Raw genomic sequence first — 13,213 nt, 5'->3', positions numbered from 1 at the left:
CAAATTTAATTTTAGCCTTGGGAATAACATCTAATATCAATGTAGCCATAGCTCCAGACTTGTCAGCTAATACAACTATTTATTTCTTAGTGTCCTTGCAAATGATAATGACATCTTACACCCAAGTGAGTTTGTTTATATCAAGACTTAGCCTTGTGTAAATTACTACAGCTATTTAGAGGTAATTGGGCTGGATGGCTTAATAGCTTTAATGCTTGTTTGTTTTACAGGGCATCATGACTACTGGTGCTTTTGTAGACATTATCCAACCTAATTATTTCTGGGCACCTATAATGTGTGAAATGGAAGATATCTTTAATTTACAGTGATGGATTTTTATGGAACTTGACCAGATGGGAATATTACTTGTTATTATCTATATATGCTATTTGAATTTTTTTCAGAAAGATATTAAATAGGTGGATCTGAAGATACACATACAGCCTGCTCAGTTTTTCTTTCCTATTTATTTTCTGGATATGCAGGATAAATTATGTGGCTGTTTTTCACTAATGCTGTCCCACTAAAGTACTTGCATGTGTTTAATTTTGGCATGAAGGTAGTAACTTAAACTCATTAGGTAAACCCAGTTTGGTTTTTGGTGTGAGTTGGTGTTCTCTAACAATTAATGAATTTCTAAGAGACTGGATTATACAAGTCTGTACAGTCATTTAGCTAGAAAAAAGATTATAGACTTCAGATTATTGGTCTTCTGTGTTGGCATAATCATCAAATCTGTCATGTAACTGCTTATATGTATTGTTGAATTACTGTCAGTCTACAGCCTGAGTAATGAGACACTTAACAGATTTGATCAGGGAGTAAGTGAACAAGATGTTGGTAGCCCACTGGAGTCTAACAGATTCCTGGAAGATCCTGTTCCATGGATGTAGACATGCAGACCAGGAAGTATCCAAACACAGCATATGGTTATTTAATGCAAACAAAGCACACATGCAGCTAATCCTTGGAGCTCCCATGCATGCTTATGTTGGCTTCTTTACTTGCAACTAGTAAGAATGTATATAGGGTTATTATATGTATATTCTTTCATATAGGCCTGCAGCTGAATTTTACCATGACCTGGGGAGACTCTCACTACCTTGGACTGACAGGACTTGAAGTGATAGGAAAGAATGGTCATGCATTAAAATTAAGCACAGAACAGATGTCTGCTTCACCCCAAGACTTAAATGATCTTCCAGAGTATACAGGAGATTACAGAACATTAGAAAAGTAAGTAGCAAAAGAGCTGGCTTGCTCAAGCATTTTCTGCAGGGCTTTTTCTTCCTTTGCCTGTTGTTTCCACCAACAATTCTGGAGTTTTATCAATTTTAGATGCATTTTACGTCAAACTTTATGAAGTAATAGAATTATATAAAGTTTTATTACAGTGACTCACATGAGCATGATTTTCATGCCATCACTGCTCATTCTTGCATTTCACAAGCTATCCAGGAACAGCTTGTTGTAGAAGCATGAATGAGATGTTTCCAAAAGATGGTGTTTGAGTTAGGAGATGGTAACATGCCTGGTTGGTATCTCTGCAAAGGACTTTCCAGGAAGAACTGTGGGTGTTCTGTAGCATCTGTCAGTGCATATGCAGTGAGATTCAGGCTGGATTTCTGGATAATTTCAAGGAAATGCTCAAATTGGTAAACGGTGGGGATGTATTAGGGTATTGCAGAAGTAGTTGCTGTTCTCTTGTTAGTTCTGCAAGTTTGTTGTTTGTTTTTTTCCCAATGACATTTTATTCATTGACAAATATACTTCCACAAATTAACTCATACTTCCTAGATGGTAGCAATGTAGAAGTCACAAGTTATTTGTCTGGAGAGGACCTGACATTTGTTGTTATTGAAGCTGTTTCCTGTTGTTTCTGAGTCCTATCTTGATTTTAAAGGGTATTTTCAGTTCTAATCCTGTCCTCTGATGTGCTTATGGTCTTGAGAATAAGTATGTGAATTGGGACTTTTCCAAGTCTTTGAGTCTTCCTTAGGATCTTGTATTTATCTGCATGTACACTAATTCTGTTCTTTGTAATTTTTGCTAATCTGACCAATACAGATGTCAAGCTTGTGTATAATTCCTTAGTTCTTCTGCCTATTTGTGTGAAAATCTCTTCTGCAGGCATCTAGATCCAAGAAATTTTCCCATGAGTTCCCTTGTGAAGAAATGCTGGTGGTGGAGTTTATTCAGACTCCACCATGATGGACCCAGATGCAAAGAAGTCATTTAGGTTTCCTGTTGCTTTTTTCTCTTCTCTGACTGCTCCTTTTACAGCCCAGTCATCTGTTAATCCTGCAGAATTTCTGGCAGACTTTCTGCCCCTGATGTATTTGAGGAATTTTATTTATGGTACCTTTTGCTTGCTAGCCTTCATACTCTTTTTTTTTTTTTGGCCTGTGCACATGCATTTAACCTTCCAGGGTTTATGATCATATCAATTTAAGGGTTTTTGATCATGACTTTAGTTGAAAGATGGCCTATAATAACTTTATACTGCCACTGAGCCAGGCTGCCTTTGATTTTTCAAGTCCTTCCTCTTTCTAATGTCTTTCTTAGTGAGCAGGATACATCTGTTCTGTGCTTCCAGTATCCCTTAATATCCTCTGCTATGTGTAATGATTTTATTTTATGTTGCTGCTTCTTTTTTTTTTTTTTTTTTTTTTTGTCCTTTAAACATATGTCATTTTTTTTTTTAAGAACCTTTTTGGGCTTCTTTTATTGGCTTTTGTTGTTTCTGCAAGTATGTTGAATTTGAGTACATAACAGTGCTCTTCAGCTTTGGCATTTGGAATAGGTCCTGTGTACTATTCAGGACCAAGTCAAGGATTATGTCTTCCCTCATGGGCCCCTCATCAGCTTCTCTGTGAAAGAGTTATTATTAAAATGATTTTCCTTAAGGAACTGCCAAGTCTGGCACTCATTCTTCCATAAAATTTCTAAATAAATGGTAAGCACATAGGGCAGTGTGCAGAAGTAATTACCATGGACAATTAATTCACATTCTCCTTTACTCCATCTTTGCATGCTGTATTTTGTGATAGGATATAAAGTCAGAATTCCAAAACGAAGGAATAATGGAATTAACTTCATTTGATCAGTCTAAAGTCCATGCTTTTATGAAAAGGCTTCATCCTGCTGGTTGAAAGCATTTTTTAAAAGTAGGAATGAGCCCAACTGTGCACACAGAGAAGGATGTGAACAAACTTTGCTTCTTGTCTGGGTTATCCAGCTCCTTGTCAGACTGAGCCCAGTTGCATTGGCACAGTCACAGTCTGCAGTGCCAGGTACACTAGTTTAGGCTTGGAACTGCATTAACAGGTTATATTATCTGGGTCTTAGAGTTTTGCCTTCAGCTCTTTGAGCACAAAGGCCATGGAGTCTGCCCCTCTTCACCCAAGGAAAACTAAAGGATTTTTCAGGTTTTCTTCAAACAGACCCAACTAAAGGAAGAAGAGGTTTTTTTGCTCCCCACTGTCTTGAATTCAACAATGCATATTATTTGGGATGTTTACTGTGGATTTTAGTTGTATGCATATGGGCACAATGAACCCTGGAAGTTGCAAGTGACATCTAGAAAAAAATTAACGCCTAGTAAAGTACCTGATTTTCATGAGAAAAAGAAGCTTTTCCTTTTTTGCAGCTAATGGATTTTTCTCTTCATAGATTAATAGATGGGACTAATATCACAGTAGAAGATGACCATATGTGGCTCATTCCCTTCTCTTTTGGAGAAGATCATCTGCTCACAATCCATTTTGATAAAATTGAAAGTATTGCAGGGCTTCGCTTTTGGAACTATAATAAATCTCCAGAGGATACCTATAGAGGGGTAAGTAAAAGAAAAGGAGCACTGCCAGCAAAAATATACAGCAGAGCACTGGAAAATTGGTACTGTGATAAATGAATATAGCTGCCTTAATGGAACACTGTAAATCTTTCTAGATTGTCTGAGTCTGAATTTTGTGGCAGGTATAATGCATTTCTGTCTCCATGAACAGCAAATATTGAAAAAAAGCCAGAGACAGTTTAAAGAAATCTTCACAACTGATTTTTCTAAGAGACATATACAATAGCACATATTATTTTCAAGATATATGGTTCTGAAGTGGTATCCTCTCAGTATCTAGTGTTGAGGCCTACCATATGGTTCTGTATTTCTTGGAACATGGAGAATTGTAGAACAGAGGACACTTTATCCAATAGAAATTGTGTTCAGAGAAGTTACAGGCCAGTCCACCAATACTGCCTTTTCCAAGAAGCAAGAAGAGTCTCTAGAACTCTTGACATTTGTTTGGGGAAGTTGACATCTTCAAACAGTTTGGCCAAAGGACTTAGCTAGAATTGAATAACATACCTCCTCTCTTCTTTTTCCAAATTGTGTGGTTTATGTTTTTTTCCCCTACTGAATTTTTGGAACTGGCTGACAACTGACACCCTTTGGAGACCATGTCACATCTAGCTGGGACTCGGAGTTTGGATGTCTCTTATTTGTCTCTTTTTTTTTCTCTCAAGATACACACATGCACTTCTAACAATAGTGAAGCAGTAGTTGCTTCATTAGGTGAAAGTTTAGGTGTCCATTTGTTTCCAGATCTTCCCCATCACATTTGCTGTTACATTCTTGATGTCCAAGCGCAGTCAACAGATAAGAAAAATGTTGGTCTGTATTAAATTAGAGAGAGACAGGACATAGAGAATGAGCAAAATTCTGGAAAAAAAAAATTAGAATGGAAATTGGAGGAATGGATCTTTCACAGGATTGGGCAAGACAGTGGCAAAGACTGCAGAACTGCTTCTGTGTGTCAATTTACCTTCTAGGAATTGCTGCAGTGTGAACATAAATAGATGTTCCCTCTCCAGGACAGAGCCTTGGCATCTTTTAACATCAGCATGGGGTGCTGCTGAGTGACAGTCTGGCCAAAGATTCCCAGAGGGCCAGAGCATAAGATCTCTAAGCTACAACTGAGCTAGAGGTTTTAACATTTGGCACCTGATTTAATAATTTACATGAATCCAACATGTTTGACATATGGGAAGGTGCAGGAGCATGTTGAGCTTACCATCTAAACATACCCCCTGTATAACAATTAGAGGTTTTAGGAAAACCTGGTACGTAATTAATAGGATTTGGCCTAAAGACAGGACCCTTCCCTGGGAGAGTAGTACAGCTCTGGGACAGTATGCAGTGATGGGAGAATTTCAAAACTAAATTTGACAAAGCCTAGAGGAACCTGATTTAGCTTTTCAGGCTTCTCTGCTCTGAGCAGGAGCTGTTACTGAAGACATCCAGAAGTCACTTCCAGCCTGCACCTTTCTGTGACTCTTGCACAAAGTGCAGTATTAAGAACTGTCTCTGAGTCGTGTGGAATCTTTTTCACCCTTGCTGTAAGCCCAAGCTTCTCCAAGACAGAGCGGGGGAGAAAAGTTAGAACATCAATTTTCATACCAAGTCAACTCCCTGTATGTGGGTCTCAGTTATTAAAGGAGGGAAAGAAATAGCCAAATCCCTAAAATCTAACATGGAGTCTGGTCTTCAGAGGCCAAAGCAAGCAAGGGAGAAAGAAAGGTATATTTTCACAGTTTACTTTACTAGATACAAAGAAGAGACATGTCTGATAAAGTATGCTTGCAGGTGGCACACCTCAAAGTCCCCTGACAGTTGGTGGGTACATTATAAGTGAGGAGTTGATGCCTGCAGTCCTCTAAAAGGGTGAAATAAATTATTGGGAAAACTGAAGATGGAAGGTTTCTGCTGGGCCACAGAAAAGAGGCTTTAGACTGTAAACCTCAGGCATGGTGACATCTGTCTCTTGAAGTATTGCTGTTCCTTCTAAGAAACAGTCCCTGGGTATGAGATATAATGACTTGCTAGGCAGCTGTAGACTGCTGGATTCTATTAATAGCTTTAGTATGAGAGGGTAATGGCAGTGAACTGTCAAAATGAAGGCTTGGCTGCTATTTCCAGCTCTGGGAAAAATTACCTTGTGGAAGCTTTGTTATGCAATTTGTAAAATGCTATGTGTGATGGTTGAGTGCCTTCTCAGATGATGAAAATTACTTAGAAATGAGGGCCGTAAAGGGCACATAAATATAAGCAGCTGTGGTGTAATGGGTAAGATTTCATCTCGGAGTCTCCAGACTTCCCATTCAATGTGTTTCCTAAACTAAGGAGTATTTCATTTTGTTTTTCACTTCCTCTCTTTAGCCTGGCAGACTGATTCAGCAGCATGCAGAAGAATTTCTGATATGAAAAGGATATTTCCTTTCTGTGCTCCCAAGCTTATTAAAGATTAAACCAGAAATAGTTATTTCTCCATACTTGGTACTCTTACAAACATTCCCTCCTAATTAAGCTTCACACTGTTTGGAAATGAACTGAGCACCTCCTCTAGTCTAGTACAATACCCAAAGTTTTCAAATCAAGAAATATTTGTGTAAAATAAAACCTCTTCCTGAAAATTCTTTGCTTTTAGGATATTGCATGTGTAGCTTATGGAAATTGTAATAGAATAAAAAATCATTTACCAAGGGAAAAAAATATGAAAACTGTTATAAATATCAAGTCACTGAGAATATATGGGCTTTGCAAAAGACTGTGAATCTTTTGAAGTTCTCCAGAGAGACACCTGAAAAAGGAAATTTAACTACAAATAGTGCATTTATTTTTAATAGAAATCCTAGTAATAAAAAATAAGTATTTGCATACAAAACTAAGTTAACTTCAAATTATCATGCGTACATCAGTCAGCATAAAATCCAGAGATCAAAAAACTGACTGCCTTTAGACTAAGTTTTCATTAACTAAATTATTCCATTTTGGCTCAGCCCCTTTTATCAGTGAGCTTTACTTATAGTGCCAGTTATAAGGCTGTCTTGTTATATTTTACAGATATTGTTCCTTCCTTAACCAGTAGTTAGTGCAAGCCACAGTACAATAAATCATAGAATCATAGAATCATAGAATCCTAGGGGTTGGAAGGGACCTCGAAAGATCATCTAGTCCAACCCCCCTGCCAGAGCAGGGTCACCTAGAGTACATCACACAGGAAGGCATCCAGGCGGGTTTTGAATGTCTCCAGCGAAGGAGACTCCACAACCTCTCTGGGCAGCCTGTTCCAGTGCTCTGTCACTCTTACAGTAAAAAAATTTTTCCTGATATTCATCTTAAACCTCCTATGCTCCAACTTGTATCCATTACCCCTTGTCCTATCACTGGTCTTCACTGAAAAAAGCTTAACTCCATCGTCTTGACACTCACCCTTTACATATTTGTAAACATTGATGAGGTCACCCCTCAGTCTCCTTTTCTCCAAACTAAAGAGACCCAGCTCCCTCAGCCTTTCCTCATAAGGGAGATGTTCCACTCCCTTAATCATCCTTGTGGCTCTGCGCTGGACTCTTTCAAGCACTTCCCTGTCCTTCTTGAACTGAGGGGCCCAGAACTGGACACAATATTCCAGATGTGGCCTCACCAATGCAGAATAGAGGGGGAGGAGAACCTCTCTTGACCTACTAACCACACCCTTTCTAATACACCCCAGGATGCCATTGGCCTTCTTAGCCACAAGGGCACACTGCTGGCTCATGGTCATCCTCCTGTCTACCATGACCCCCAGGTCCCTTTCACCTACACTGCTCTCCAGCAGGTCAGCCCCCAACCTGTACTGGTGCATGGCGTTTTTCTTCCCCAAATGCAAAACTCTACACTTGCTCTTGTTAAACTTCATCAGGTTTTTCCCCGCCCAAGTCTCCAGCCTGTCTAAGTCTCTCTGAATGGCAGCACAGCCTTCTGGTGTGTCAGCCACTCCTCCCAGCTTGGTGTCATCAGCAAACTTGCTGAGGGTACATTCTGTGCCCTCATCCAGGTCGTTGATGAAGATATTGAACAACACCGGTCCCAGTACCGACCCCTGAGGGACTCCACTAGTCACAGGCCTCCAACTAGATTCTGCCCCATTGACTACAACTCTCTGACTTCTTCCTTTCAACCAGTTCTTGATCCACCTCACTGCCTGATCATCAAACCCATACTTGATCAACTTATCTACAAGGATGCTGTGGGAGACGGTGTCAAATGCTTTACTGAAATCAAGATAGACCACATCTACCGCTCTACCATCATCTATCCACCTAGTAATTTCCTCATAGAAGGCTATGAGGTTAGTCAAACATGACTTACCCTTGGTAAAACCATGTTGACTGCTCTTGATGACCCCCATCTCCTTGATATGTCTAGAGATAGTGCCAAGGACAAGTTGTTCCATTACCTTTCCAGGGATGGAGGTGAGGCTGACCGGTCTATAGTTACCCGGGTCCTCCTTCTTGCCCTTCTTGTAGACTGGAGTGACATTTGCTATCCTCCAGTCCTCAGGCACCTCTCCAGTTACCCATGACTTACCGAAGATGATGGAGAGTGGACTAGCAATGACCTCCGCCAGCTCCCTCAGCACCCTTGGATGCATTTCATCCGGACCCATCGATTTATGGATGTCCAGATTATGCAACTGATCCCTAACCCAATCCTCATCTACTATGCCCTCACCTATCTTGACTACTTCTGGGGTTATATGAATCTGGGGCTCATGGGAAAAGCCTGCAGGAGTAAAGACAGAGGCAAAGAAGGCATTCAGCACCTCTGCCTTCTTCATATCCTCTGTCACCAGGGCACCCACCTCATTCAGCAGTGGGCCTATATTGCCTCTGGTATTAGCTTTGTTGGCTATGTATTTGAAAAAGCCCTTTCTACTGTCCTTAACCCGACTTGCAAGGTTAAGTTCCAAGGAGGCCTTAGCTTTCCTAGTTGCCTCCCTACATTCCCTGACAACATTCCTATATTCCTCCCAAGTGACCAGTCCCTCCTTCCATGATCTATAGATTTTCCTCTTCCACTTGAGTTTCCCCAGCAGTTCCTTTTTTAATGCTGCTTGTGATTAAGTTACTGCATCTTGCCCTGGAATTTGTTAAATGTGATAATTGTTGCTTCTTGATTGAATTGTTCTGTGACTGGGGTCATGTGTGTAACACCAGGTAGTGCTCGTGGGGGTGGGTGAAGGGGCCAGGACTCTTGCACCATCTGAAAGAGTCTGCCTGAATTGTTTAGTTTAATCTGCAGAGATGGTGTAAGATGTGCATGCATCTGTGATGTGGACATGGCTCAATTGTTTCTGCCTGCTATGAGTACCTCTTCTTTGTTCATAGGCCCTCAGGCTACATGTAGCCCTGCTTGGTAGAGGAATTTGCATAATTGTGGAAAAGTCCAAGTGCCACTTTACACAGAGATAAATAGAACTGAGGAAATCCAAGCTTTCTGTAAATGGAAGGGAGACACAAGAGAGTCTGCTTGTGGGAGAGCACCAGGTTAAGTGACTTCTTACAGGCTAGCTTCAGCCAGTGCTGAGCTGAATCAGGCTGCTCCAGCAGTGCTTTCAGGGACATGATGTCTCTCCAATCCCCTTGGTGACATATGCTGACCGTTGATGTGCGTGTGGATTACTGCAGGCTCAGGAATCATAGAATCACAAAGTCATTCTGGTTGGAAACAACCTTTAGGATAATCAAGTCTAGCTGTTACCCCAGCACTGCCAAGCACACCACTAAGCCATCTCCCTCAGCACCTCACCTACATGTCTCTTAAATCCCTCCAGGGGTGGTGATTCCACCACTGCCCTGGGCAGCGTGTGCCAATTATTAATAACCCTTTCAGTGAAGAAAGGTAGCTTCAGTTTACTGAGATCTAGTGAGATGCAATAATTGAAGGGTCTCTTCAACATGCATTTTTTCCCATTTTCCCCCCAAATCCTCCCCTCTCCCATCCCCATCCATGTCAGCTGTGATGCTCTGAGTTGCACACGATGCACTAAAACAGTCTGTTGGCTTAAGCTTTTTTTTTTAGGCCCAAGGATGTCATACTAGAGAGGAATGAAATAAAAGACAAATATTGAAATGATTTCAGCTTCTGAACTGAATGTGATTGTTTTGGATCTATTTTATTTGATGTAGTGTAAAGTCATGTCACATAATGTTCTGTCCTTTTAACCAAGGCTAAGGTAGTCCACGTGTTGCTGGATGGGCAGCGTGTCTCCCCACTGGAGGGCTTTCTTATCCGCAAGGGACCTGGCAACTGCCATTTTGACTTTGCCCAAGAAATTCTCTTTCTTGACTATCTGCAGCCCCAGCTGAGTAATAAAGTCCAAAGAAGGTAAAGTAGGATGTTTTTGCTATCTGGACCACAAAATTTCTCTTAACTATTGTGTGTTTTTTCATATTCTCTGTTGAAGTGAATTCTCTGAAGCACATGGATGAAAATATGAAGCACTTAGAGCAAAATTGGGTTTTAGGTATATACTGTTAATCAGACTTTACTGAGACCAGAGGACAGTCTAGTCCATAATATAATCTAGTTGTATCGGTGGGTGGTGTTTGTGAAGGCTTAGTTCTTTGATTTTGTTCTTTTTTTTTTCTGAATGAGCCAAGAGTACATAAAGATAATATTTTGTCTTTTTATTTTTTTTGGCAGGACTGTTTCAAAGAGAATGGAACAAGCTAGTATGGACTATGAAGCACCATTAATGCCATGTGGTTGTATCCTTCTTTGTGATTTTGTTAGTTGTCATAGAGAATATTTTAGAATTGCAAACTATAGTTATGAGACCTGAGCTTATGGAATGCAACTGTTTCTGGTGCCTGAGGAAATTAACAGGATAAAAGAATATGAGAGAGGCTTCCATTAAGTGTGAATTAAGAATAAATAAATGGAGCATAGTATATGAATAACCTGGTACCTTTCTCTCCTGCCTTTTATAACCTGCCCAGAGAGAGGTCACTTAGCACAATATCCAGCCAGCCCATCTAAGCTATAAGTAGTCTTCATATTTTTGTTCTCATTGAATGTCTGTCTCATTTTGTGTCTTTATTAAGGTTGGCCAGATCTGTGTAGTGTTTTTGCCTTTTTTCTTGGTGCTTGTGGCTTTTTAAGCTTAAAATTTCCTTTTTAAGCACAGCCTTTCTGTGATACTACTTACTTTCATGTCATCTGTTAGTTTGACAGCCCTTTTAAATCCATTAGGCTGTTCTAACTAAGTGTGGAGATAATGAGGTCTCAGCAATACTAAGTTTTTGAAAATTGGTGTCTGGGTAGACCAAAAGGATACAAATGGGTTCTCCATTAGAGAAATGGACAGCACAGGCTCCATCATTACTTTTTTTGCCATTCAGTTTAGGGCCATATTTGCTGGCCGATTATCACCTGTATGACACAAAACCAGACAAAGGCATATTCAGGAGACACAGGAGGGCAGTGAAGGCTCCAAATGGGAGCCATGGGGTTAATCAACTGCAGATTTTTTTTTTTTCACTCTCCTAAACGGAATAATTAGTGCCTGACATGCAGATATGGGCTGCACAATAATTGTTGAAACTGCAAATTAAGTAGTCTGTTAGAACAAAACATCAGTATAAAAATTTTCCTTAATATCTTTTTGTTATTTAGTTGTTTTCCAGTTTCAGCTTCTGACAAGCTGGGGTGATCCATACTACATTGGTTTGAATGGACTGGAGTTGTTCAATGAACATGGAGACCAGATCTTGCTGACTGAAAACAGTATCCTTCTACAGACCAAGCACCTCTGTCCCTTTCAGATACACAGTTTGCTCCCTGGCCAACTCTCATATGGCATCACTGGCTTCTTCTTACCATTTTATCCCACGTGATTACTCTGCTTGTATTCCTCTTTATTTGCTTGATGATACTTGTTTCTGTATGTTTTAATGTGTTCTGCATACTTTCAAAACATCCCTTCTCTGACTGGGAGGCACCAACACAGCAGGACAAGGGAAAGCTTAAGAAGGATATGGTATTTTTTGCTATCAACATTTATTTCTTCTATGATATGGAAGGACCAGAAAGTTTCATGAGCTATGAATACATATAAAAAGGCTGAGTTCAGTTCTTTGTTATGGAACCATTCATTGTGCCACAAGAAAGAAATTTTTCATAACTCTTGTTTCTGGAGCTTTAGGCTATTCTAGACACCTGATCCAGTTGAAAAGATAAGGACTGAGACTTTGAATTTGATTCAGTGTTCCCTGGGTAACCAACAGAGGGAATGAAGGACATGTTTGAAACATTTGTGGTCATCAAGGTTACACTTCAGTGCTCTGTATCAGCCAAAGTCTCTTAAGAGCTGAAAGCTTTGTACCCCAACATCTAATTCATCTAGTTCTGTCACTGAAAGAAATAGTTTCTTGGCTAACTAGAAAGGATAAAAAAAGCACAGGTGCTGCATGAATTCTATTTCTCTAAAGAGTCTCATTGCCTAATAAATAGAGGATACAATGAAAAAGGTAATAGAGGCTTTTTCCTGAGTGCTATGTTTATTTGTATCTTGTATGATACATGATGAACTTGAAATTTCTATAATGGGAAAGAAGCATTTTGAAATGGAAAAGTGGTAACAAATCGTTTTTAAGAACAGGGGTCTTTAACTTAGCTTTAAAATGATGTGTCTTTGTGGTACAATAGAATGGCAGGTAAAGATACCTCAGCTTGTTTTGAATGATCTCCTGTTTCTGTCTGTACAGTAGGTGCCGCTTGGATATATTAAGATCCCAAAAAAGCATATTTGTCTTAGTATTGACTTACCACATTTAGTACTGCACTAAGTTTGCAGCAAGCTTTTCTTGAACAGTTGAGGCATTACAGTTATTCCTTAAATTCTTCATTAATGCTTCCAGACTCAGGCCTTTTAGAAATTAAGACAAGGGAAAATTCATATCCCTCAAACTGGAGTGCTGGGGACTTCTAATTTTGATGACAGTGCCATCCATCCACACTTATTTGAAGGTCTTTAACATACATACATTTTCAGCATAAATGTTCTCTTGTGGAGAAAATCTGGTTATCCAGAAAGCCTGCTGCACAGAAGGCTTCATCTTTCCCTCACAAAGAACTGAAAGAAGGCCTTGTTAGACAGTTACTCTATCACAAACCTTGAGGAACTCAAGCAAAACCCAGTCTGACTGATGAGTACCTCCTGCAAGGATACTTTCTTGAGATATGTTTAATATGAGGAGTTTTCACTAGTTCTTGCTAAAAAAGTGGGGCTTTGTCACAAAAAAAAGCTGAGAATTGTCTGTCCCTGGTAAGGGAGCGTTATTGATGAAGAGATAAATACATATGTGAAAGTAGATTAAATATAGCTAGTTA

At 39.8% G+C, this 13,213-nt stretch overlaps 1 protein-coding gene across 3 annotated transcripts in view; it reads left to right on the top strand.

Annotated features, from left to right (window-relative positions):
• The window catches only part of KATNIP (katanin interacting protein), a 59,338-nt gene that overhangs the window by 38,104 nt on the left and 8,021 nt on the right, over positions 1 to 13,213 (top strand). For all 3 annotated transcript variants that reach the window (XR_007890904.1, XM_051632433.1, XM_051632432.1), the window contains 5 exons: positions 1,059 to 1,236; positions 3,673 to 3,838; positions 10,050 to 10,207; positions 10,526 to 10,590; positions 11,498 to 11,608. Coding sequence is in view for 2 of the 3 variants with exons in the window: in XM_051632433.1 (XP_051488393.1) it covers positions 1,059 to 1,236; positions 3,673 to 3,838; positions 10,050 to 10,207; positions 10,526 to 10,590; positions 11,498 to 11,608 (678 nt within the window). In the remaining variant the exon portion in view is untranslated. The remainder of the gene's footprint in view (positions 1 to 1,058; positions 1,237 to 3,672; positions 3,839 to 10,049; positions 10,208 to 10,525; positions 10,591 to 11,497; positions 11,609 to 13,213) is intronic.

The sequence above is a fragment of the Apus apus genome, chromosome 14 (genome assembly GCF_020740795.1).
Source record: "Apus apus isolate bApuApu2 chromosome 14, bApuApu2.pri.cur, whole genome shotgun sequence".
In the NCBI taxonomy this organism is placed as follows: domain Eukaryota; kingdom Metazoa; phylum Chordata; class Aves; order Apodiformes; family Apodidae; genus Apus; species Apus apus.
Note: the sequence above shows the minus strand (reverse complement) of the source record. Positions and strands in the feature narration are given on the sequence as shown.